At 46.3% G+C, this 22,898-nt stretch overlaps 1 protein-coding gene across 8 annotated transcripts in view; it reads left to right on the top strand.

Moving 5' to 3' along the window:
- The window catches only part of GRIP2 (glutamate receptor interacting protein 2), a 379,568-nt gene that overhangs the window by 308,429 nt on the left and 48,241 nt on the right, over positions 1 to 22,898 (top strand). For all 8 annotated transcript variants that reach the window (XR_014522913.1, XM_083491282.1, XM_083491280.1 and 5 more), the window contains exons 7-8: positions 760 to 905; positions 21,448 to 21,595. Coding sequence is in view for 7 of the 8 variants with exons in the window: in XM_083491282.1 (XP_083347408.1) it covers positions 760 to 905; positions 21,448 to 21,595 (294 nt within the window). In the remaining variant the exon portion in view is untranslated. The remainder of the gene's footprint in view (positions 1 to 759; positions 906 to 21,447; positions 21,596 to 22,898) is intronic.

Here is a 22,898-nt window from a genome sequence, read left to right as displayed (position 1 = left end):
TACCACTAATTTGTGCAGCTGATTTTAAAAATAGCTGCTATGTATGCTCTAATTGAGGCTGATGGTTGATAGATTGTTGCAAGACCCCTTGTCTCAGCCTTTGCCAATTTGGTGCCCTCCAACTGTTTTAGACTACAAGCGATGGAGTAATTACTACTACTACTACTACTACTATTATTACTACTACTAACAACAACAACAACTACAATTTATTTATATGCTGCCCATCTGACTGGGTTGTCCCAGCTACTCTGGGTGGCTTCCAACAAACACAGTAAGACATCAAACACTAAAAACTTCCCTATACAGGGCTGCCTTTGAATGTCTTCTAGAAGTCAGATACTTGTTTATTTCCTTGACATCTGATGGGATGGTGTTCTACCTTGGTCCAAAACAGCTGGAGACCAGTATGGGGATAATTGTTCAAGCAGCAACATCTGTGCCATTAAATGTACCTGGAAAGGGGGCCAAAGAAATATTTGTCTTGGTAAGCTAGTTATGAACTGACTTCCCCACTTACTCCATTTGAATGGCTTCCCAATTACACATGCTCCCTGGGCGACTCATAAGAATGAAATCCAACATAATACAAAGCACTAAAGGTAGCAAAGAAACATTGTTCTTTCCGGCAGATGTGCAATAAAAGTCAAAACACAAGCTGTTTGAAAAGCTGGTTTTCTGGTCCACATATGCTTCATTTGGGGGGTCTGTCTGTCCTGGTTTTGGATGTGTTAAGAATTGTGTGCAATTTTCCTGCAGGGAAGGGTCTCTGAAAATTGGGGACAGGCTGCTGAGTGTTGACGGGATTCCCCTTCACAGTGTGAGTCACGCTGACGCATTGAACATCCTTCGCCAGTGCAACCAAGAGGCACTTTTCCAGATTGAGTATGATGTCACCATAATGGGTAAGGGCTTTTGGATTCCCTTGGGGGGGGTGGCGCACAGGCTTTGGCCATGGGGAGGGAGGAATTCATTTGCATTTTCTCCTCACCCAGTGCAGAATATATTGATCTGCGGGTAGTGAACATTTAAAAGTTTAAAATTACCGCAGCGGCCAAGAGGAATGGCCTAACACATTGTAGTTTTTTAAAGCAAGCATAGGATAGATAATTGGTTTTGGAGGTGTGCTCCTGGAGTCATACAGTAAATCTAAACTAGATATGCTTTCTGAGGGACATTCAGTAACATTCCCGAGTTCTGCTTCCCAAATTTCATGCACCAGTTTTCTTAAGCAACAAGTGCATAGGCTGAGACAAGTTAGCTGATCGTTAGCAACATCACAAATGAATACAAAATGATGGAGTTGCAGACAAGTACTTTGGTGCAAATGTTACAGTTACTACTGAGCAAGAGCAGTGAGGCAATGCATTGTCTTCTCTAGGAAAGCTGTGGGATGTTTTGCAGAAGACATAAAGACTTGGAGGTGGTTATAGACACAGAAAGACTGGCTCTGATGGAATGAACCCTGATGTCATTATGAAACATGGCTTGATCTTTACTGTATAGCAGAGAGTGTAAATTTCCCCCAGAAATTTAAACCTATGAAGCCTTCCATTGTATGCTAGGGGCAGGTGACTCAGCTGAACAAAGAGAACATAAGCCAAGCTTTCTGGATCAGGGCAATGATTTAGTCCAGCATCCTGTTCTCACAGTGGCCGACTAAATACCTGTGGGAAACGCAGTGCCCAATGCATAAAGGTCCCAAATAAAGTAAAAAAATGATTTGAAAAATAGAAAATTATGCTCTTTGGCACATGAACATTAAACTATTGCAGGGTAAAGGAGAGCAGATAACCTGCCAGGTGAATATTCCAGACAGGAAGATCTAGTCTCCTGTCCCCATATCCTTAAATCACCTGAAATGCCAGTAAATGCAAGAAAATATTTGTTTCTAGGTTTTAATATATGCCTTCATTCAGATCACATTCTTCCATCTATGTTCAAAGAAGAAGAAAAAGGAAAGTGCTTTGTGTTCTCATGCTTTGTATTCACAGACCGAACAATATAATTGAAACATTCATTTATAAATCGTTATCTATAGTCATCTGCCACTTATCTTGTTAGCAAAGGAGAAATATGGGAGTAGAGAATATGCAGAAATTGGCTATAGGAGGGAGCATAAACAAGGGATTTTATGGTGTCCTTAGGAAAGGATGTGTTCCCCTCTCTCTGGCAAAATTGTTCAAAGACAAGAATATAAAGTAGTGCCTATTAAAATCGACGGGGTGCTTGAGACTTGCCTGAACTTAAATCTGCTGCTAGCCCCTTGTGGACCCTGTTTCCTACCCTGCACAGCCTGTATGTTTTCTCTTCTCCTGGTTTTCCTAATGCTAGAACACATACGTTCAAAAGACCCCCAGTGTTCGCGTCTCTGGCTTCAGAGCTGGACGTCAAAAACTAAAAATTGAATCTAGCTGTGATGAAGTTACAGTAAATTTTAGACTCTGAACTTCATAATCTTACCCTCTTTAGATCTGCATTACTTCAAAACGTGGCAATGTTAGCTGAGAGGGGGTGGCTTCCTCCTCCTGCTCATTCTGCTGGGTTGGGGACTGAACTTGTGCCAGAAAGTCCTGCGCTGACACGACTTCAGTGGTTCCTAATCTCTTCCTGGTGTACGTCGTAGCCAGAAAGAGCTAAAGCCCCTTGCTGATGCTCGATGAGAGAGGCAGATTTGTCTTATTTGTGGCTGTTCCCTGAGTAGAAGACAGTCAGTGGTGGCCTGGCCTGAGCAGAAGAGGAACCCTGCTTGATTTGTATTGTAGGTCACTGCTTCTGCTGGAGATGCAGGAGCCCAATGCAAAGTGTTTTTTAGGCACAGCATCTATTCAAGCCTTTGAATTTCACGGAATTTGTGTAGGAGGCTTGTAGCTGCTGTGTGGCAAATTAGAGCAGTTCATGCCAGAAAATACAGAACAGAATGTGCAGATGATGGGTTTAAGGGTTACTGCTGAGTCCAAAGCTGTGCTGGCTGCAGAAGCGCGGTGAACTGTCGCAGAGTGCAATGCCTCTCGGGGGTGGGGGGAACAGACTGGACTGCCTATTTTTAAAGCCTTCCCCCCTGCACTTCTCATTGTAAACCAAGGAACCACATCACCCTGTTTAAGCTCTGGAGCAGAGAAACGTGGGCGGAGGGAGGGGAGAGAATGGTACCCGGTTATAGTTTCGTTTTAGTAAATTCTGCATTTCAGAATGCTTCAAGTTGTGCCTAGGGACTGTGGAACGGCTCCCCACCCCCCAAATTGAACACTGTCAATGTGCAGCTAGATTGTGTGTGTATATATAAAATTATTGGAGAAGCTTTTAGATATTTTGTCATGCAATATATTCCAAACTTGGAGGGGGGGGTTCAGAACTAAGCACTTTTTGACCTTTTAATGGAGATAACAGCATTACTCTAACCCAGAGCTTTCCATACTTTTCATGCTGGTGACACACCTTTTAGACACGCATCATTTTGCATCACAGTAATTCAGTTTTACTATCCAGCCGGAGGTTAAACTAACACCTTTCCAGCCCCAAGAGGAGTGTGAGGAGCATTCACACAACACACCTACAAACAGCAGTGGACACACTAACGTGTCGCGACACACAGTTTGGGAAGCTCTGCTCTAACCAAAATCAAGGGCCAATTGATAACTCAGATAACTCGGATTACGTGTCCTTGAGTTCATGTGCAGATTTCTGATCATCAGAGAAGGCAGGAGAAAGCAGGCCCATGCAGAGGCCCGGGGTGGGAATCTGGTTCTTGGCATGACAGTGTATGTCTGGCAGGCCCCTGGTGGATCGCCCTCCCCCTCAGACAGCTTTCTGAGGCCTGGGGCAAGTGTACCCAGCTGCCCCCGCTCCCTGCACAGGCCTGAAATAAAGGAACTTAACCCTTTCTTCCCTACGACAGTCCTGAGTGGAAAACACTTTCCTGAAGCTGATATTTGCTTTTGAGAGGCAGGGAATCTCATATCAATTTCAAATTTGGGGTTTTACTCAAGAAATCAGCTGAGGAACAAAGATTTAATTTCCCCATCTGCACCTTTTCTGATCACATTAAGTACTACCTCATAACAGTTTTTTTTAAAAAGCCTGAAGGCTTTGGGGGAGGCGTGTACAGTGGTACCTCAGGTTACAAACACTTGGGGTTACAAATTCCACTAACCCAGAAGTAGTAACTTAGGTTGAGAACATTACCTCAGAATGAGAACGTGGCAGCAGCAGCAGGAGGCCCCATTAGCTAAAGCGTGCCTCAGGTTAAGAACAGTTTTGGGTTAAGAACGGACCTCCAGAACGAATTAAGTTTGTAACCTGAGGTACCACTGTAACATTATTTTCTTGAGCTTTCAAAACTGGTCACACACAGAAAAAAATACACAGCATCACACTACATCTAGGTCACTGTGTGTTAAACTGGACTGGAGCCCATCATGGTGTAAGCAGGAGAGGACCATGTTTTGCTTGGCTCCTCCTTTGAGGGGGTAGGAAACCCTACATATGTAAAACTAGCATGTCACAAAGAAGGCTAGGTGAGACCTCTTCTCCTTGATGTGTGGTGGAGCAGTATTTGATCATGCTTTCCCACTTACATGTTCTGATGTGCTGCAGTCAAGTATTACTCAGATTATAAGTTGTTTGTCTGCGCCTTAGGCCCTTATATAGTGGCCATGTGTCCTAATTTACAGAGCCCAGTTCTCTATTTGAAGGGCTGTCCACTTTAAAAATAAAGAGCCAAAGGAAGGGAGAGCAGGAACCTGGAGTTTGCCCATTGACAGTTGGTTACCCACATAGCAGACTGAGCAGGCATGCAGGTCACAGCCTTCCACACTGTGGTGAGATGTATCATGTTTCTATTTTAAATTATAGAAATTGTTTCTAAATTTGCCTCTGTACATATAAATAAGCACATGCAAATTGGCACCCAGCCTGCATTGTAGTTTGTGCAGCGCATCATTGTCTTTGGGTTCTTAATTGCCAATCTGTCCAGCAGACCTTCATCTCGTATCTACAAGGGGGAAACTCCCCAGCTCCACAGTGCAGATCAATAAAGTACAGGTGTGGCAATTCAGCCTGGCTTCTGAACTTGGGATTCTCCTTCCAGAATCTGTGTTGTCTCACATCAAAATGCAGTGGCGTAGCGTAGCGTAGCAAGGCAAGTAATTTGCGCCCCCTAACCCATGGATTTGCGCCCCCTAACCCATGGATTTGCACCCCCTAACCCCCAGATGTTGCACCCGGTGCGGCCGGCCCCCCTGGACCCCCCCACGCTACGCCACTGTCAAAATGTAGAACATGCATCTCCACCCAAGAGGCCGTGATTTAAAGCTGACTTTCCTTCACCTTCCTGGTGCCCTCCAGGCAGTTTTGGACTACACCTCCCATCATTCTCTGCCAACACAGCCATTCTGACATGGAAGACACCAGGTCATCAGAGGCCAGAGTCGCTCTGCATGCCAGTTTCTCAGTTGAAACTCTGATCTGATTTGCAGTAGCTCCTCAATGATACCTGGAGTTGGGGGGGGGGGAGCACTGCAGAATATAGAGCAAATACGCATTGACAGAAATGAGGAAAAAAATATTTTGCAGATTGCAAACAACTGACATAAGAATAGTCTTTCGAGACATCGGTCTAATTCATGTTTACTGCATATGGTTGGGTGATGCTGATAGGAGCTGGCTTATTGAAGTAAAGCGCATCAGAGTGAATTTTTCCTTGCTTTTCTGCCTTGTAGGCACATATATTTCTTTGGGTTTGCTTGCTTCTTTATATCCGCCAACATGTATTCCCTTATTGTGACACTTTTATTCCTGAAGTTTTCTGTCCGGGGTGATGGTGGGGTTAGATGCCTCATGCTTCTAAGCTTTTGTTCGTAACACAAGAGCTCTTGACATATTTTGAACGGGACAGAAAAAGTGCTGGGAAGCTGTTCCCCGTGAAGGAAAACTTTTTCTTCCCTACTAGAAATTCTTGGTTGTACAAATTTCGTGGATAATTTGGGGGATTCTGATCTGCAGAGCTGGTGCCATAGCTGGCAAAGCTCTTTGAAGAAGGACCAAAGAAGGCTTACAGCCTTCAAATTTAAAACAGAACTCTTACCCCAGATTTGTTCCAATTGCCTTTTCATTTGACTTTTCCCAGTATATCTGAAGGGTGCATACCTGCTTCTCTCTCCTAGCTCCTATGTGTCCACCCCTCAGTGGACACAAATTAAGTACTTAGTTTTAAACCAGTCACTCAGCTGATAGCTCCTAATCCATATATTAAAAGGTGAAATGAAAAGCTTCCCAGCCATTACTTTGAGAATTAAAGTGAGAGACGGCTCCTGGTGTGTCTTTGATCTGGGAACACAAATGTTCAGCTAACCAAGTAATCCTTCCTATACTTGAGTGAGAAAGCTACATGTTGATATTTCCCCAAATGGAGAATGCTGCCATTTGTCTTTTTTTAAAAAAATAATATTTATTAATTTTCAACCGTTTAAACACAACAAAATAGACAAAACAAAAAAGCATAACAAAATAAGACACAAACCATTTAACACACAAACAATTTCAATATCTTATCTTTCATTCCCTTATTTCCACGACCTCCTCACACCTCCCTTTTTGTATTCCACTTCTATTAATTGTTTTAATTGTTTCAGCAATTCCTTTCCATCTTCCTCTGTTTCTATCCTATAATTATCTTAACATATTCTGAGCTTATTTTTCCCTTTAATACTCTATTAATCTATTTATACTTAATTCCTTATAGCATTTCTACTAGAGCCATATAACTTCATTCCATCATTTTTCTTACATTCATTATTTTTACAGTATTTCTATAAATAGTCCTAAACTTTTTCCAGTCTTCTTCCACCGACTCTTCTCCCTGGTCTCGGATTTCTGCCAGTCGTTTCCGCCAATTCCATATAGTCCATCAACTTCATCTGCCATTCTTCCCGAATAGATAAATCTTGTGTCTTCCAGTACTTCACAATGAGTATTCTTGCTGCTATTGTTGCATACATGGAAAAAGTTCTATCCTTCTTTAACACCAATTGGCCGACCATGCCCAGGAGAAAGGCCTTTGGCTTCTTCAAAAGGGTATATTTAAATGCCTTTTTCATTTCGTTATAAATCATCTCCCAAAGTGTCTTAATCCTTGGGCATGTCCACCAAAAGTGAACTCTAATCCTCAAATTCGTCTGTTTTTCTTTAAGTTCAGTCATAGCAAGCGTCAACTTAGGTTCATCAAATTGCCTCTGTAGGGCTGGGGCTCTCTTTCTCTTTCTCTCCAGTTGTGTTACTTTACATTCAGCAACAACAGCTTTTTCCCTGGCTTCCTCTGCAGTTTGCCATATCAAAGTAGGTTCCTGTATCAATTTCTGGGTGGTTTCTGTATTGGTATTATTTATACTTTCTGTATTTAGGTTGATTTTAGTAATTGAAACATCCATTTTCGCATTTATCGTGTCCATTTTCCTGTTAAGCTGATCCAATGAGTCATTTATCTTATAAAATGCAGCCACTAAAGCCTCTTCTGTTGACATTCTTCTTGGTTTTAAATATGCTGGTACAAAGGTGGCAACAGAAGGAGCAGGGGGGCCTGATGATGGGCCTCTTCTGGATTGTTGCCAAGTCCTCCCAGACCTTAATGTTTTGTCAGCAGTTGACTGGTCTGTTTTTCCTCTTCCATTTACCATAACACTTAAAAGATTCAAGGTCAGTCCCAGAGTCTCACGGTTTTTAACTTGCAGCTGGAAATTCCCCTATCCCAGCTCTTGTAAAACAACCGGTTTCAAAGGCTTCCACTAGGGGGAAACAGTTTCTATTTGTAATAGTCAATAGTATCCTCTTTTCAACAATCCAAAATTAGTTTCAAATTAGTTTCGATTTTCAGTTACTTATACTCCTTTTTAAAGCAGCCGGAGACAGTAGAAACAATGTATTTCTCTTGTTTAACTAGCTGTCAATGAACGTTCTAAACGCTGTCAATGAACATTCCAAAAGACGTCAGTCCTACTAGCAGCCCGTTTCCAGGGTCAGAGCGGCAGTGTTTTAAATCTCTTCACTCTCTCCCACAGGCATAATCAATCCACAACTTCCCCCTCTCTTCTCCTGCCTCCAAGAGGGGGTTTAATGTTCTTTATTGATGGAAATTTAATCTTTTACAAAAGACTTTCCAGGACTCCAGCTTGCGACTTCATTGCCTCAGTCTATTTACAAAAGGGGAAGGCAGACTTCCTGTTTTGAACCTCCCCGTTGCGATACCAAATTAAACATTTAGAAATCCAATTCTTCCGTTTCAGATCTACTCACGGGTAATTACTTTAAAGTCAAATTGTCCACAGGAAAAGGTCAGCGCTCTCCGGCAACAGCTATGCAGCTTCGCTCCGTGGAAGAAGCAGACGATTCGATGCACCGCGCCACTCACCCCACGTCGCTCCGGAGCCCCAAAAACCGGGGTTCCCCGCGAGTGGGGGAGGCGCAAAAGGTGCCCGCCGAATCCCACGCTCACAGGCTTCTCCCGCCTGTGATTTTAACGGGTCTCCGCCTTTGCCATGGCGGCCAGACCCAGATTCCCACGGAGCAGATTCCTCCCGGTCAGAGGAATTCCGCCATTACCGGAGGCACCTCCCCGGAAGTCCTGCTGCCATTTGTCAAGGATCTCCAAAGTGGTTTGTGGCGGTGGAATAATGGGGCATGTTCACATTACTGCCTTAGATCACAGTGATGTTGTTCCTTCCTCCCCCAGTGCATTTCATAGTTATTCCACATCAGCACAGCTTCATTGGTGTCAGATTTTTTTCTGTTTGTGTACACACCAGGAGGCATTGATGGGCAGGGATGTTGTTGCCCCATGAAAAGGTGTACATGCCGTACATCACATGCCCTCTGTCATGTTGCATGAATCTGGTCCTTCCATCAGAAGCCTATTTTTTGGCAGTGGGTGAGCAACTGGGTTGCACCTTGCAATGGATTGTATGGCGCATCTCCTGTGTTTATATGTATTCTCTGCCCATACCACATGCATCTGGTATAATATTGGTTCGTTTTATGAATTTCGAGGGTCATGTAATGGAGGCATTACATGATCCTGTCTAAGGCACAGAAGAGGCATGGAAATCTTAATCCTCCCACAGAAATCTCAGCCCTCCACCCCACGTCAACATCAGCTTTAGCTGGAGCTCCAAAACAAGAAGTGAGGTGACTGAGAGAAAAGTAGGAAACTTTATGTTTTGGGGTAGCAGACAAATGTCAATAAATATTATAAGTGTGCAGTGGTGAAAGGGCTTTAGGGAAGTAAAGCCAAGAAGGATTTATCTCCTCTCAGCTGGGTGCCCCTACTTTTTCCTTAGGTAGGCTGCGTTCTCTCTTCCTCTCCCACCTCACTTCCCACATGATTGCAGTTGGATTTAGCGCTGTCATATCTACCTTGGCCTTTAGAGAAGCACGGGGAGGAATGGCAGCTTGTTGTCTTAAGTTGTTTGGTGGAGCGACGGAATCAAACATGAAGGATGCAGAAGTTTGTAGTATCCTTTCCAAGGGAACTTCGGTGCCAAATCCAAAGAAGAAGAGTGAGCAGCAAGAGGAACATTTTGAGTATGTGCAATATAGGGATGCGGGTGGCACTGTGGTCTAAACCACAGAGCCTAGGGCTTGCCAATCGGAAGGTCAGTGGTTCGAATCCCCACGATGGGGTGAGCTCCCGTTCCTCGGTCCCTGCTCCTGCCAACCTAGCAATTCGAAAGCACATCAGAGTGCAAGTAGATAAATAGGTACTGCTCTGGCGGGAAGGTAAATGGCATTTCCGTGCGCTGCTCTGGTTTGCCAGAAGCAGCTTAGTTATGCTGGCCATATGACCTGGAAGCTGTCTGCAGACAAACACCGGCTTCCTTGGCCTATAGAGCTAGATGAGTGCACAACCCCAGAGTTGTCTGCGACTGGACCTAACGGTCAGGGGTACCTTTACTTAGGTGCAATATATTGCTATGCTACCCCTGCTTCTCTGAAGGATAAGAAGGTCCAGGGAACAATGCTTATCCCAGTGGTGTTTCCTCTGGAGGCAGATTACTAGAGGTTTATGGCTTTTGCAATATTCCAGTTTATTTTACATAATAAACAAGTTGGGCATAGGAGGGATATCCTCCTATTGTTTGCTTTGATTCGGCGGTAAAATGTGGGTTTTCCTCGGGATAGTGCCAGAAGAAACAAAAAACAACCACCATTTGGGCACGGAACTCCAAATCCCAAAACTCTGCCTGCACATGCAGCACAAAGGGAAGTTCAGAGGAGCCCTTTAACGCACCAGCGGACAATCAGAGATTCATTGCTTTCACATTAGATCTCCAGAGACTGAATTGGATATATGTGAGGGGTGTCTGAACTGCTTGTCCAGCTAAAGGGGATGCCCTGTCTGTTTTGGGGACCTGCAGAAATAGTCCTGCTGAATGTCACACAGCAGGACTCCCCTCCCTCAGCTAACCTTCAAGCTGAGTTGGCAATGAGAATCTCACCTAGGTGACAAGGTTCATGTCAAGTGGTGTTGCCCAAGACCAGAGATAAGGGACCTGGACCGGTATGCCCTCCATTCTCCATGCCAATTCCAAACATGCACTTGTTTGTTGCGTCTTCCTGCAGATCTTTAAGCATCTTTAATAAAGCACACCAAATACACTTCTCAGAGTCTTTGCTTGGGAGTGGGGTTGTGCGTTTGCAAAACTACATCACAGCAGTCCATCACGAGACCATGGGGAAATGATTGATATTGGAGAAACGTTAAACAGATCTCTTTTCCCAGCTCCCCATTCTTCTTCTTGTTGAAAGCTGGGTGACCTTTAGGGGCAAAGTATATTTCTGTCGGAGTGGTTTGATCTTCCTTTGACCCTCCTTTGCCGCTCCTAGTATGTTTCTGCTGCAACTGTTCATCTGCTGCTTTTCCTGTTTGTAATTTGCAGGCAGACCCCTACCCTTCCTAATGGTGCTGAGAGGCCAAATTCATTGCTTGTAAAGCATTTTGCAATTCTTACGGTGTAGTCAATACAATCGTGCAAGATATTATTACCCTTTCAGGGCTAGCTTCCTTTTATTGATTATTTCTACATGAATTATAAAAGCTGCTGCTATGGTGGGGTGGGCAGTTGGGGGGGGGGGTTAGCTGTACATCTCTGCCCTTAGCTCAGCAGTAAGAGATGTCAAGCTCTTGATCGTTCACAGTGCCACACTTAAGCAGACCACTGTGCCTGAAAACAGTTGGCTGAAGCTTTTCAGTAAGAATTGCATGGACAATATGTTAATATGATGTAGCTTAGCTGTGGCTTCTCCTGCTTCCTTCCAGTGTTCCTGTGTTGGAATGCACCATTTAAGAGTTCACGGGGTTTATTTAGAGTCTGTTACTTCCCACTGGCCTGTCTACACTGATGGATTTATGTACTGCCAGTAGATCTTGAAGTCCCTGCCCTAACACCATTGCTCCACCTTCCTCACCCCAAATAAGCAAACTGATACAGACTTAACTCAATTTGCCTTTAAAACAACAACAACAATTTCAAAACAGTACTGGCAATACACCTTGCTTCTGCTGACTGGACCCTAATTTGAGCCAAGTCAGAGATGTGTCTTCTCTAAGTTCAGAACTCTATATTTAAACCTGGCACAGAACTTACCCCACTCTGTGACCTCATTCAGACATCACAGTTAACCGTGGTTTCCTTCACTGGGAATGAGCCATGGCAAGCCTTATGCTCGCACAGCCAGCTCTCTCCTTTCCTCTTCTCCTTCCCCTGTGAGGTGTTTGGAAGTGGTTAATACAAACCACAGTTCCCCATTACATCCAAACTCAGGGAATTCATTCAACCTCTACTTAGGGAACAAACCAGGATATGAAACTGTGGTTTAGCCCTGGCTCATTTTTGCTTGGTCACATAGTGGCAACTCATGGTTTCCCATTATGTCTGACTTCTGATGGCCTCTCCCCTAATACAATACAGTGTGTGATGCCATTGCCTTGTGCTCGACACTGCCCTGGTGCTGACGGCTGATTATGTGAGGCTGTGCTGGGGGAGCAGGCAGGAAGTAAACAGCGTTATTGTAGCCTGTATCTGGCAATTGGTTCCTCTACTCTGACTGTCAATAGCTCTCAGAGGTCTCAGGCAGACGTGTTTTCCAGTCCTGAATAAACCAGAAATGCTAAAGATAGAACTCTGGGCCTCCTGCATGGGAAGCATCTGCTCCCTTCTAAGCGATAGACCTTCCCCTAAACTATACTAGACGTTAGCAGGAGAAAAAGACATGGAGAAGAGTAGCAACTCGATGGCACCTGGTTCTGCCCTCAGTGAGTGCTGCCCCCATTTGGATGGGTGATCTCTGCTCAGCATTGCACATGGGAGTCAGAGCCAGAGGAAGAATAGCCGCCTGTTCACTTTACCTGATGTCAGCAGCATGTGGTGTCTGATACTCCTGGCTCTTGGCAATGTTGCTAACGCAAACGTTGCCAATCAGTCTGGATCTTCTGGCTGGGGGAAATGAAAGCATCTGACGCCTTTAGGTTTGTTGCATATCTTTCTATATTCCTCCCTGGAGCTAACACTTCTCTTTTTTTAGTTCCCTCTTAGCTTTTCAGTGCAAGCTGAAATTTTAAAATGAGACTTGAATTGGTGCTGTTTTTATTTATCCGGCATCTTTTCAACAAGACAGCTTGCAGCATTTTAAATAAATTTGGGGCCTTTCCAGGCAACCAATAAAAACCCCTCCATACTTGTTTACAGTCACACCAGTGATTGCTTTGGGTTGGGTGCTAGTGGTGGAAGATCTTGCAGTGAATTAAGTAGGGTTGCAGTCTGGAAGGAGATTATAGCCCCCCTGCAGGGCTGATATTTGCATTTTTTATTATTATTAAACAGCAGAAGTAAGTGCTGAAACATTGGAGTGGGGAACTACAAAATTCATTCAAAGCGTTGGAAGAATGGTAGGGAGGCCAAAGGAAATTCACAAAACAGTGAACCAATGCAAAAGGGGAGGGAGGTAGCATGAAGAACTTAATTCAAGCCCTCCTGGATCAGTCTAAAGACCTTCCTAATCCCCCAGTCTGTTTTCATAATGGCCAACCAGATGCCTATGAAAAGCCTACAAGCAGGACATAAGCACAATGGCACTTTACTGCATTGCAGACCGTAGACAATAGGGGCCCATGGCATGTAGGTGTTTTGATTAGTCCGTGACGTGCTAATTGATATATTATCGGCAATTAGCTCTTTATGGCAGCTTCGGCAGGTCCGGCACACTTCCTCTGCGCGATTCTGCTCCTTCTTCTCCGTCACGCCCAGCAGAGTAAAACACAGCAGCAAACTGTCACTTAGTTTCCCACAAACACACAGAGCACAGTAATGTCCATTTACAGCTCTTTTATTGCATCATTTCTCCAGGGATTTCCTGGGCTCCTCTCCGCCATTACAGGCTACGTCTGTTCCCCACGGAACACAGAGTGGGACTGGCAATCTTTGCCTCAAGCTCCTCCCGAGCTTCCAAAAGTGACGTCAGAATGGTGAGGCATCATGGGAACAACTTAACCAGTTAAGTTCCAACCCCAACACCCCCTTTTGCATCACATTCTGACAAGACCCTCTGAGTTCAACACCTTCCCCTTTGCCTTGTGCTCCTTCCCAGCATCTTTCCCAGGCACCTGTTGAACCCCTTCAACACTCCCAGAATCACACTGTGCGACACTTTTCCACGCACCTGTGACCTGATACCCTACTGACCCATTAGGGCCAGCAGTTGTGTCTTCTCCGTCAGACTCTTCCCCCTCTGACTTGACAACCCTTCCGTGAGCTTTCTCCATTACCTGAGATGAAGCCTCACACCTGGACACTCCTTTCACAACCCTTGGAGATGCCCAAACCTGCCCTGACCCCTGACCCTGGACCTGGTCCCCATCACCGGGGTCTGAACCCTGATCCTGGACCTTATCCCCATTACTGGGTTCAGCCACAGCCTCCCTTCTCCCTTGAGAAGACTTTGCACCCGTCACCTGGTGACGTATTTCCTTTTCCTTGAAAGATTTCTCCAGAGCAGACCCAGTAAACTGTGACCCTCGGTCGCTCTTGAACCCTTGCACCCTGGTGGAGAACCTTAGTTCCACCCCCGCAACCCAATCCTTGATCAGTTGCGTCACCTCTCCCTGTGATTTGAGAGAGAAACACCAGCCAACCTGGCTGTGGTTACCTGTCAGCGACAGCACATACCTGGCCCCACCCAGACTCTCAGACCTCTTGGGTCCTGACAGATCTGTGTGAACCAGCTCAAAGGGCTCTTTGGTTACCCTCCCAAACCCGGGAAAACCAAGCACCTTTGCACCTTTGCATGCCCTGCACCCTTGGGACCTCCTCCCACATTTCCGGAGCTTGTACCCTTTTGTGCACCTGTGCAACTTTTGCACATGACTGGGAACCATAGCACACTGCACCTGTGCTTTCTCAGCATTCCCACCACCCTCCATAGGTGACTCCAGAACAAAGACGTTGTTCTTGCTCTTCGCCATGTTGACCCGTTGTCGCCCCCCTCTGAAAATGGAACAGGTGTCATTTTCAAAGCAAATTTTGAACCCCTGCTTCGTTAGAGCAGATACAGATAACCGACAACTATTCAGTCCCGGCACAACGCAGATCTCTAGCTCCTCCTGTGAAGGAGAGAAAAAACACGTTAGCCAATAAAACAATTGTTCCTGTTGAAAACAGCCCTGCAGTTCCGCAGCTTGCCTATCAGGTGCTGCCTGATAGCAGAAACCAAAACACCCAGCGTGTCATCGTGTCCTGGCTGGAGTTGTTTTTCACAGTTGCCATAGAAGCAACAAACGTCCCGCTGCCCCCTCTGTCCTCGGCAGCGTCCGAAAACCGCAACATCCTGCGTTGTTCTGAAGACTGGACTTATCTCAGAGTTCCCAGACAACTCTGCAGCACGTATCCCCCGCTGCAGCAGATGGCTGGCCTTGAAGCCTGGCAATGACGAACTCCAGTGGAAAAACACTGCTCCGGGGCTCCACCCAGCTGGCCTCCTTCTCCTTCTTCCGGAAAAGCACTTCTTGCCAGCTCCGCCCCCTTTGAACCTCCACGTCATTCCAGCACGTACAGTGGAAAACTTTAAACGTGCCTTTGGAAACCTTCCGCCCCCCCGACCTGCTCAGCAGCACTCCTTGTGGCTAAAGCATCAGGGACAGGGGCTCCAGCCATCTTTAGGCTTTTGCAGTTAAGTTCCAACCCCAACACCCCCTTTTGCATCACATTCTGACAAGACCCTCTGAGTTCAACACCTTCCCCTTTGCCTTGTGCTCCTTCCCAGCATCTTTCCCAGGCACCTGTTGAACCCCTTCAACACTCCCAGAATCACACTGTGCGACACTTTTCCACGCACCTGTGACCTGATACCCTACTGACCCATTAGGGCCAGCAGTTGTGTCTTCTCCGTCAGACTCTTCCCCCTCTGACTTGACAACCCTTCCGTGAGCTTTCTCCATAACCTGTAGGTGTTTTGATTAGTCCGTGACGTGCTAATTGATATATTATCGGCAATTAGCTCTTTATGGCAGCTTCGGCAGGTCCGGCACACTTCCTCTGCGCGATTCTGCTCCTTCTTCTCCGTCACGCCCAGCAGAGTAAAACACAGCAGCAAACTGTCACTTAGTTTCCCACAAACACACAGAGCACAGTAATGTCCATTTACAGCTCTTTTATTGCATCATTTCTCCAGGGATTTCCTGGGCTCCTCTCCGCCATTACAGGCTACGTCTGTTCCCCACGGAACACAGAGTGGGACTGGCAATCTTTGCCTCAAGCTCCTCCCGAGCTTCCAAAAGTGACGTCAGAATGGTGAGGCATCATGGGAACAACTTAACCAGTTAAGTTCCAACCCCAACATGGCACACGTGTCCCTGTGTCATTCACAACCGTGATTGAAGTGCTGGAGGCAGTGGGAGAATGCCACGTTCTCAACAGCCAAAATATGCAGGTTTTGGGTGATGAGAAAATGGGGCTTTCCTGCAGTGCCAACATTGTGGTGGGGAGGTTGCCTGGATCCCCTGAAAACAGCTGAGCACCAGCTGTGCCTTTATTGCTCAAGACAATATTCTGGGAAGGCCCCTAGAAGAGGCAGCAGGGCCTGACCATGCAATGCTTTTCTGATTTATGGATGAGGGTGGGGTTTTTTGTTTTTTGTTTTTTGTTTTTTTTTTGCTAATTATTAAAATGCTAGCTTAGCTCTGTAGTTGTCATGAATAACACATTAATTGCATGGCTGCCATTTCCCCTCCCCTCCGCCCCCGTAATAAACTCTGAATCCGTATTGCAGAAGCAACATAGATGCATCTTATGCCTTTTGAACTATATTTGTAAGGTACACAGCAAAATTGTGCCTAATGAGCAGTAGTTACCATGCTCTGAGCTCTGCATATTTTGTATATGTACTCACTGATCCATATGACATGGAACCTGGAACATGAGACAAAGTAAAGGGCGCCTGTTAGCATGTAGGACAGGGATGTCCAACAGGTCGATCGCAATCTACTAGTAGATCCCCGGGAGGTTTTGGTAGATCGTGGTCGATCGCTGGGTCCCTTTCCTTAGCGTTAGTAAAATAGAACAGTGTTTCCCAACCACTGTTCCGCGGCACACTAGTGTGCCGCGAGATGTTGCCTGGTGTGCCGCGGGAAAAATTAAAAAATTCAAAAGATTTTTTTTTTTAAAAGTCAAATTTTCGATTGGGGCGCCATCACTAGATGACCCCTGGGGTTCCCTCCCTCCCTCCCGCTCTGCGCCTCCCTCCTCCTCCTCCTCCGGGGAGGCCCTTCCTGGCTCTCGGCCAAGGCTTGGCGGCTGCCACTCACTCACTCGCTCGCCCACCCGTCCCTCCATCCCTGCACCCGGCCTCTCCCCCTCCGTCCCCGGCGCGGGGGCTGCCGGGATCCGTAGTCCCCTCGCCCTTGGGCTCCGCGCCCGCGCGGGGTGCGCAAACTACGTTTCCCAGCGTGGCCTGGCGGGCCGGGCATTTTGTTTGAAGCGCTCTTCTCCCGGCCATGGAATGAGCGCAGCGGCGGTGGCCGGGCGGGCAGGGGCTCTTCCGCGCAGACCCCGCGCAGCCTGCCTGCGCCCCCACGGAGATCGGGTGGCAGGATGGAGCCCGGGGATCCCCGCGGAGGCGGAGCGGCGGAGGCGGAGGCTGCCCCCCAGGTAGGGCTGCGTCGGGGGTTTTTTATTTTTGCAATGCTGCATCCGCGCCGGAGGGGACGCATCGGACCGCGGGGAGACCCCTTGGCGGGCGTGCAAGGCAATGCATGCGTGCAGGCGTTGCATGGAGTGCAGTGCAATGCAATGGCAACGCGGCACCCTGCATGCATGCATGCAACTTCCACCGGCGCTCCGGACTTGGCAGGTGAGGGGGGTCCCCAGTGGGCAGCAGAGAGAGCCGGGAGGGCGAAGGGGAGCCGGGGGGAGCAGCGCTGCTCCCCGAGCCGAGCCCGGGGGGAAACTTCGGCGTCGTTGCGCCAGGTGTTGGAAGCGGAGGCTGGCGGGGGCCCCTCACCTGCAAAACCTGGTCGCCTCTCATATATTTTGTGCATTGCATTCATCGCCCGCTTTCTCCTCCAAGGAGCTCCCGGGGGCCCGTGTGGTTCTCCCCGTGTTATCCTCGCAACAACAGCCCTGCGAGGTGGGTCAGGCGAGTGGCCCAAGGGAGCACCCTGGGATTGTCCTGGCCAGGTGGGGTGATTTGAACCCTGCTCTCTGCCCGGTCTTCGTCCTCATTTAGCCCCCACATGTGCATGACTGTGCATGACTGAGGTTTTCCCCCCTCGTCTTGGCTATGGTGTGAGTCTGTGCTGTTAATTAATGGGGTTCTGCCTTCGGAGAAGATGAGCCAGCCCTCAAGGAGGTGATTATTTAATTTGCTAGCAATTCATGTCCCTCCCGGCGTGACGCTGCGCGCTGACGTCACGGGGCTGTAATGGTGGTGTGCCTTGAGATTTTTTTCATGAAACAAGTGTGCCTTTGCCCAAAAAAGGTTGGGAAACACTGAAATAGAATTCGCCCCCACCCCCTCACCCAGCTCTCCATTGTTGCACGATCTGCAGAACGGAAGACGGGGTTTACTTGGCGAGGTTGTTTGTTTCCCCAGCAATTTGTTGGTGAGTGGTTGTTCCCCTTTCTCCCTTGATCTTAGGCTTGAATTCTCAAAAACTGGGGCTTTCCTTCTCCCTAAGAAACGTTCAACAACTTTCCCCCGCGCCCCTAAAAAATGGGGTTCCCTTCTTTAAAAAAAGCTCAGGGAAGGGGGTATATCACTGCCAGTTTTTAATTCTGTGAGTAGATCACAGTCTCTTGGGAGTTGGCCACCCCTGATGTTGGATGTAGTTTTGAGACGCATTAGCCCAGGGATGGAGGACCTCAGGCCTGGGAGCCAAATGCGGCCCTTCAGGCATCTCTATCTGGCCCTCTGGATACTCCCCAGGCCACACCACTTACTGGTCCTGATTTGCACCCTCCTGGAGTTCTTTTTTAACCTGACTGGAAAATGTCATCCTGGTCACCTGGATGGAGGATACTGAGTGGGGAGTGTGAGTGTGAGTAGAAACAAGCCTACTGTGCAAAGGTAACGCTTTCCTTCTTTGCTCTGCCCATGTTGCCTCTGGCCCTGCCTACAACTGACGAGCGCCCAGAAGGAAATGTGGTGGAATTAAGTTCTCCATCCCGGGCTGGGATGTAGGCACCAATGGAGCTCTGAGTCTAACAGGTGCAGCACACCCTGCAAATAGGCACAAATTTTTAACACCCTAATTCCAATGTCAAGGATTGCTTTCTGAACTCCTACATACTCGTTGCTGCGCAGTGGCTGGCAAAAGCTGTGCTGTATCTCCTGTCTCCTGTATTCATTTCCTCTACAATCACCCGATTGAATAGTTTGCTCTTTCGGTTAAACAATAATAACTTATAAAACATTGTTGGAAGGCAATATGTCATCGACAAAACGGTTCAAAACATAGCTGCAGTGTGGCGAAATGCCAGGCTGTGGGCACTGCATGGTGCCTGAGGTTTCTTACTTGTGTGTTTACATGGATATGTGCCCTAACGATAGGAGTCGCTCAGGTGAGGTTTAACTCTTATAACCCATGAAGGGAAGCAGCTGGACCCTAAGGAAGGGCAATGCTAGCAGCTCTCACTGCAAACATTTTCACAAAGCATCGGGGGGGGGGGGTGTACCAAAAACAGGGACCGGCTGTCCTTGATGAACAAAGTCTGTATATACCAGCATTTTATCAGAATGGAAAGGAAATAGGCATGGTGGTGTGGGAGTGAAAAGCCTTGCTCTGACTCATCAAGAAGCAAAGAAGGGACTGCAGGATTTCCTTGAATTGATTCCATCAGCTTTTCCTTTGAAGTGACAGAACAGGTTAATATAGCACTTGCTGGCCTCTGTGTATCTGAGGTGCTCTGAACTTCCTGATTGCAGGCTATGTGGTGATTCATTCATTTTTTATCTTTTTAATGAATACTACTGCTTTGTGATGAGTTTCTCCTGCCTTGAGGGGAAGAGGTTTTATGTTTCTAGGCTGATAGGTATTTCCTGTCTTGGGGGGTGTTCCTTTATCTGCCCCCTAACTACCTTCATGTTAAAAAAAAAGCAATTTCCTGTATTATTGAAAGGTATTGGATACTGATGTGTGCCAAGTCATCTGTCCTTTGATTTCTAAACATGCACTTATTGAATAAGTTCCCACCTAAGGTGGTAAAAGGTTGGCAATGACATGCAGTTTCAAGCACATAAATTGAACGGTGATAATTTTGCAGAACAAGGGGATCACAGTTTCATTTTTTCTGCTCACAATAGTTTGGTTGTTTTTTTTAGATTTGCAAATGTGCCCCTTGGCCCAAAGAGGCTGGAACTTTCTTGAATTCTGAAAGTTTTCCTTTCCTATCTGTTGTCTCATGGAATAGAGTTAATTGCCAAAGAGCTGAGTTGCACTTACTAGGTCAAAGCAACAATCACTTTCTGCAAACTTTGAAGCTCATTTGCATGCCAGTGTAAGCTAACTTTACTAAATTTGAGCAGCTGGAAAGCTCAGATCTAAAGTCTTGCAGAGCTTAGTCTGATGCTATCTTTCTAGCTGTTCGGCTTTAGCTTAAGTAATACTTAATTAGATCATTTGAAACCAATCTAAACAGGAAATGCCAAGATTACAATTTACAAAGAGAAGAGAATTACGTTTGTATATACAGCTTCAGTCTCAATACTTAATCTCATAATGTGAGGCTTTAAAAATATTTTTTCCTATAGCCTTCATTTAGGAATGTGATCTGAATGAATATTAGATGTTCTTGTTTCTACTTGCATAATAGGTGAAGTAGTGAAAAAGAGAAATAAAGAACTATAGGAAAACTTGGAGCTATAAGAGACAGAAAAACATAGAAACAAAGTGACATGAGGCTTTCGGGGGCCATGAACTGATGGGGGGAGATTGACATCACACTTTGACTTGGGGATGTGAGAAAGCACCCCACTTGACCTTGTAATTCGTCCCCCATGCAAAGCTGTTTGCACACCCTAGTGGATGTTATATCTGGCTCCCAGTACACATCTAGATAGCAACATGGAAGAAATGCTGTTGGGAAATCCCTGTAGCCTTGGTGAACCTGCATTCCAGTCTGTAAGTCTTTCTTACAAAGATGTGTGGACAAGCAGTCCAGACTACTGAGGAACAACCCCACCAACTCTCGAGGGTGCCATCTTGTCTGAGATGCCAAGAAGCCACAGGGTGCCAAAGAAATGCTGGATTCAGGGCCAGAGCATGACTCCCCAAACCCCACGTGTCTTTTTAAAAAAATAAATAAAAAGAAGCAAAAAATCTACCAAGGAGGGACAAGACTTGGTTCAGACTTCTGAGCAGTACACCAGAATAATAAAGGCCCAATTTAACTCTAGCAGTTGATCTGTCCTGGAGCTATCCATGGTCCTAGCATCTGGCTAATCCCTTGGCCCTGAACCCTGCTTGCTCCAGCTGTTCTACAGCAGCTCCCCTGCAGTTTGTTCAGCTTCTGGTTTCTGCTCCCTGTTACCTTAAGCCTCTCGGCACTGCTCTATCCCATTCTCAGCAGACATTGTCTTTTCACTGTTGACCTCAAGCCGTCAGGAAAGGACGACGGCAAAGATGGAGGGGTGGAGGGGGACACTGCAAGCACATTTGCCATATCGTGTGAAACAGCACCGGAGGTACCCCTTCCTTTTGAATTTTCAAGGGTGGCATAGATGTATAAAGGTTTGGCAACAGAAACTTCTGAATAAAGTTGGGGATATTGATGTGTCCTGAGTGTCCATATGTGTTTGAGCAGAGCATGAACACAACAGCACACACTTTGTAGCCTGGCCAGTGTCCTCGTTGGGACGACTTGAGCAGAAGCAACTTTAAATGTTTTTGTTTGTTTGTTTGTTTTATAGATACAGTAGCCAATGCTTCAGGTCCTTTGCTAGTGGAAATTGCAAAGACTCCCGGCTCCGCACTAGGAATCACATTAGCAACAAACACCCATCGGAATAAGCAGGTCATAGTCATTGACAAGATCAAGCCAGCCAGTGTGGTAGACAGGTATGAAGCCAAACTCTGTTGGGTCTTCTCCCATCTCTACTTTGTTTCCCCTTTCCTCATACTTTAAATCTTTCCATCTCTAGAAACTAATGGGGAGCGGAGTGGGGGGGGGGTAGGGGGTATTTGAAAAATGCATCAATATAAGGAATATGTGCCATGAATAAGGAATATCCAGTATATTCAATGGAGTTGGGGTGCTCAACAGCATAGGGGCAGGGTTTTCAAAGTGTGTCCTGGCGAACTGTGGATTTCTGGATGGAATGAATAACGGTAGGCAGGTTTCTCTGAAAGACCAGAGTACCAATTTTCTAACGCTATGTGCAGACACAGGGGTGTGTTTTAGGGCACTAGTTTTCGACCCTTTCAGTTTTGGGACTCACCTTTTAGCCTAAATAAGTCCTTGGGGACCCACCTCATGTTTTTTAAAGCCATATATTTATGTGGTGGACAGTGTACTTGAGGTTAGGCTGCAACTTGGTAGTGGCTCCCAACCCATCAGTTGAAGACCAGTGGTCTAGAATGCTTACTCAGGTAACATAGGACAATGGCAAGGCCCAGCAGACCCAGGCGAATATCCTGTGTATATGCCCCTAGTGTATATTGTGTTTCTTAGCAGGCAAGTTATTGTGGAAAATTGTCATTTCAAGACTGAATATTTGCAAACCACCGGCAGAAGTCAAAAAGAATAAAGAGTCTTTTGGTACCGTAAAGGCAAACACCCCCTGCCTTTCATTTTCCTCTGACCTCAGTGCTTTTTTTCTAAAAAAAGTTTAGATGTACTCTCATTTTCCTACTCATATTGAAATACTGCCCCTCAATGAGGCCAAACTTAAGATTCACAAAATGTTTAGGGGTATGCGTGCTCTGGTCCATGGGGTCACGAAGAGTTGGACACGACTAAACGACTAAACAACAATGTGTACCCCTGCGTCCCCCCAGAAAAAAGCACTGTCTGACCTCATTGTTGACACTCCCACTTGCTCAAAAAAAAAACCCAAACCCATGAGTGTATACACACTTTAACTCAGGATAGCCCTTAATCAGAAGCATGGTTGACTTCACTCCATGGAAGCATGGAAGTACTCTTTCTTCTTTCCCCCTTCTATAGCAATGATTTTCAGCAGTTCCACCTTGAAAGAACACTCTTTCTTTTTTGCTGCAACAGACTGACACAGCTACTGCTCTATAAATTGATATAAGGCCAGCACTGTAAGACACAAGCGCCAACAGAAGCATGTGACAGTGCTGTTGCAAGTGAATTCACCATACCATCTTGTTAAAGATAACCAAATTCAGTTTGTTG

The sequence above is a fragment of the Podarcis liolepis genome (assembly GCF_965112155.1).
Source record: "Podarcis liolepis genome assembly, chromosome: 2".
Lineage (NCBI taxonomy): Eukaryota > Metazoa > Chordata > Lepidosauria > Squamata > Lacertidae > Podarcis > Podarcis liolepis.
This window is presented reverse-complemented; position numbering and strand designations above follow the sequence as displayed.